Source organism: Gracilinanus agilis, unplaced genomic scaffold, assembly GCF_016433145.1.
Source record: "Gracilinanus agilis isolate LMUSP501 unplaced genomic scaffold, AgileGrace unplaced_scaffold26871, whole genome shotgun sequence".
NCBI classification, from domain to species: Eukaryota; Metazoa; Chordata; class Mammalia; order Didelphimorphia; family Didelphidae; genus Gracilinanus; species Gracilinanus agilis.
In genome coordinates, this window is record NW_025358992.1 from 1 (window position 1) to 4,211 (window position 4,211).

The 4,211-nt window shown below is 47.2% G+C and overlaps 1 protein-coding gene across 1 annotated transcript; it reads left to right on the forward strand.

Annotated features, from left to right (window-relative positions):
• Positions 1-446: 446 nt before the first annotated feature.
• LOC123254622 (guanine nucleotide-binding protein G(I)/G(S)/G(T) subunit beta-3) lies at positions 447-3,025 on the forward strand (the record flags this gene model as incomplete). The annotated part of the gene is made up of 8 exons (XM_044683603.1): positions 447-516; positions 696-734; positions 919-1,025; positions 1,106-1,169; positions 1,273-1,435; positions 1,529-1,595; positions 1,732-1,933; positions 2,809-3,025. Coding segments are annotated over exons 1-8 (916 nt in total), but the record flags the coding sequence as incomplete, so codon positions are not given.
• Between the last annotated feature and the right edge of the window lie 1,186 nt (positions 3,026-4,211).

Genomic DNA, 4,211 nt, shown 5'->3' on the forward strand with positions numbered 1-4,211 from the left:
AAGGGGGGCAACCTTATCATTTGTCCATTCGAAGGCGCCCTACTAAGAGCTTTCTTAGGGAAGGATTCCACCCTTCCAGGCCAAAGAGTGGCATTATTTACGTACTGTAGTGGAAAACTTGTTATCCTGTAGGGGTGTATTATTTGACTCTCTTAGCCTCTTCTGTCCTCTCTAAAATGGGGTAATGGCATTTGGGCCACTTACTTCTCAAGGTGGTTGCGAGGAAAGTGCTTTATAAGACTTTGGCTTGTGAGCTCTTAGTAGAAATAGTCCTCCCTTCTGGAGCCATCTAGATGGAATGTGAAGGGATGCAGCCTACATGACTTGGTAAGGTCAGGAAGACTGGGAGTTGTTGGGGGACGTGTGTGGGGGTACAATGGGCACAGAGATCACCAGGGTCACTAATTATCTACATGCCCTTGCCAGGGCAAGAACAGGAGCAGCCTCATCTCTTTAGCCATGGGGGAGATGGAGCAATTGCGTCAGGAAGCTGAACAGCTCAAGAAACACATTGCGGTAATGTCCTACACTAGAAAGCCCGTGAACTCTCTGGAGCTAAGAATCCCTTCCACCGGATCCCCCAAACTTGGGGATTCCTCCTTCTCTCAACTCAAACCAGGACCCTTAGCTCTCAAGATCTCCCTCTCAGGCTCCCTATTGCCCCTCCCCTAGCTTGACGATCATTCTCCCTGCAGGATGCCCGGAAAGCCTGTGCCGATACCACCTTGGCAGAGGTAAGAGCCTTTCTGCCAAAGGAGATGGGCACGGGGACAGAGTGGAAAGGGGAGAAAAAAAAGGGGTGAGAAATTCAGCATTTCTGACTCAGAGTCACATTAGAGGAGAGGAAAGTCTAGGGATGGAATGGGGTCCATGTTAGGAGCCTAGCTAGCCTCTAAACTCCAATGAACCCTTTTATAGCTGACTTCTGGCCTAGAGGTTGTTGGGAGGATTCAGATGCGGACACGGCGGACCCTCCGTGGACACTTGGCTAAGATCTATGCCATGCACTGGTCGACTGACTCCAAGTGAGTTGAAGAGGGACCTAGAGCAGGGGTGGGGGAAAGGAGGAATCCCTGAGTAACCGGGGACCCTTCTCTCCCCCTAGGCTGCTAGTGAGTGCTTCACAGGACGGGAAGCTGATCGTGTGGGACACCTACACCACCAACAAGGTGCTCAGGCCCCATCCAGCCCAAGGTGCCTTTTCTCCCATCACTCTCCTGAGCCCTCCTTTTCTTCTCTCTGACCCTCCTTCCTTACTCCGTTCTCGGACAGGTCCATGCCATTCCTCTGCGTTCATCTTGGGTCATGACCTGTGCCTATGCGCCGTCGGGGAATTTTGTGGCCTGTGGAGGCCTGGACAACATGTGCTCCATCTATAGCCTCAAATCTCGAGAGGGCAATGTCAAAGTGAGCCGGGAGCTCTCTGCCCACACAGGTGAGGTCTCTGACAGGGGACAACCTCTCCCGCCAGGACTCTGGCCTCAAGTGCCATCCCTGCCCCTGCTAACAGCTCCTCTGTCCTCCTCAGGTTACCTGTCCTGCTGTCGATTCCTAGATGACAACAACATTGTGACCAGCTCTGGGGACACCACATGGTACCAAAGAGGGGATTGTGGAAATTAATATGGGGAGGGAGGGTTGGGAAACTTGGGGATCAAAACGATGCCCTTTGGGGGGGAGATGCTGTCCTTTTTTTTTCTCCTACTCATACTTCTCCCATAATGCCCACAGCGCCCTCTGGGACATTGAGACTGGTCAGCAGAAAATGGTATTTTTGGGCCACACAGGAGATTGCATGAGCCTGGCTGTTTCTCCCGACTTCAAACTCTTTATTTCTGGGGCCTGCGATGCCAGCGCCAAATTGTGGGATGTTCGAGAGGGGACTTGCCGCCAAACTTTCACGGGTCACGAGTCTGACATCAATGCTATCTGCGTAGGTACCTCTTACTCTCTCTATAGGCTTTGATATGCCACTAGGGATGCTGTACACAATTTTTAAAAATCAATTTTATCCAGCTGTGTGACCCTGGGCAAGGCACTTAACCCTGATTGCTAACCTTTACCGTGTCTCACCTTAGAACTGATACTAAGGCAGAAGGTAAGAGTTTTAAAAAATACATTTTTTGGGGAGACTTTGACCTTTATATCACAGTCATTTTTCCCCATCCCCTTGTAAAGATGAAAATTAATATACAATAACTAAGTATTATACTTTAAAAGTTTTATTAATGATAACTAAAGTTAAAAAAAACAACTACCTAATCCAGCCGAAGTTTTGAGAGAAGAGAGTGAGAGACGGGCCACACCCAACTATATACAAAACCTAACAATGCTACATGGTAGAGAGATTAAAGGGAATCTTGGGAAATACTAAAAGGAATTCTGGGGGATATAGTTCAAAAGATACAAAAGTTCCACTTATACACTCTCAAGATCAAATCCTCCTCTTGGGAACAAATAAAAAACACTTAAGGGGGCATCTGGGTGACTCAGTGGATTGAGAACCAGGGCTAGAGACGGGAGGTCCTGGGTTCAAATATGAACTCAGACACTTCCTAGCTGTGTGACCCTGGGCCAGTCACTTAACCCCCATTGCCTAGCCCTTCCCACTCTTCTGCCTGGGAACTAGTATATAGTAGTGAAACTAAGATGGAAGGTAAAGTCAAGCTGTGGGATTGCTGAGGGTCAGTGTGGAAGTAGAGGGCAAATGGCCTCTGCAGAGATTAGGAGAAGGTAAAAATAAAAATGGGGCATAGGCTTCCTTAAAAGGGTCCCCTGAAGGTATTCTCGTCTTGCCCCTCTTCTTAGTTCTTCCCCAATGGTGAAGCGATTTGTACTGGCTCAGATGATGCCACCTGCCGTCTCTTTGACCTCCGGGCTGACCAGGAGCTCATCACTTATTCCCACGAAAGCATCATCTGTGGGATCACGTCGGTTGGCTTCTCCCGAAGTGGCCGCCTCTTGTTGGCTGGCTATGATGACTTTAACTGTAACATCTGGGATTCCATGAAGGGTGAACGTGTTGGTAAGATGGAGCTATTCTTCAGACTTCAGACATCTCTGATTCTTCCAAAGCCCCCTCTTTCCCCATTTTGGACCCTTGTGCTGGCCCCCCAGGATCTGACACTGTCCTACCTGCCCCAGCTCCGGAAGCCCATCTTGTTTCCCCAAGACTTCATCCTCTCAACTTCAAGCTCATCCCAACTGCCATCCTCACAATCCAGAACTGTTTTGTTTCAGTCTAGATACTCTAAGGTCATCCCTTCCCCTCCCTTCTATTTCCTTGTCTATATTAGGATTCTCATATTACTTAACTCACACAGTCATCATAAAGAAAGTGCTCTAGGATGGGGATTATTGCCATTATTTTCAGGCCATTTTCAAGTTAAAATGTTATGAAGAGGGGAGCAGCTGAGTGGCTCAGTAATAGAGAGCCAGGCCTAGAGATGGGAGGTCCTGGGTTCAAATGCAGCCTCAGTTGCTTCCTAGTTGTATAATCCTGGACAAGTCACTTATTCCCCATTGCTTAGGCCTTACCCCTCTTCTGCCTTGAAATCAATACTTAGTATAGATTCTAAGATGAAAGGTTAGGGTTAAAAAAATATGGGGGCAGCTAGGTAGCTCAGTGGATTGAGAGTCAGGCCTAGAGACTGGGAGGTCCTGGATTCAAACCCGGCCTCAGACACTTCCCAGCTGTGTGACCCTGGGCAAGTCACTTAACCCCCATTGCCTAGCCTTTAGAGCTCTTCTTCCTTGGAGCCAATACACAGTATTGAATCCAAGATGGAAGATAAGGGTTTAAAAATATATATATGCATATATATGTGCATATATATATACATATATATATAATGAGGGGAAGGGGAAGGGAATAAACATTTTAAAAATACCTCTTATGTGTCAGGCACTGTGCTGAGCACTTTAATATTATTTTATTTGGTTTTCACTATAACTTTGCAAGGTAGGTGCTGTTATCTCTTCCATTTTACAATTGAGGAAACTGAGGCAAACAAAAGCTAAGTGGCTTACCCTGGGCCATATAGCTAGCAAGTATTTGAGACAAGATTGGAACTCAAATCTTCCTGACTCCAGGTCCAGCTCTCTCTCTATCCTAAGCACCTTAACTGATCCCCTCAAAAAGTCTTAAAAAAAAAGTGGAAAGATTATTAGACTTGGAACCATTAGGGTTCTACTCCTAGTTCTCCTATTAA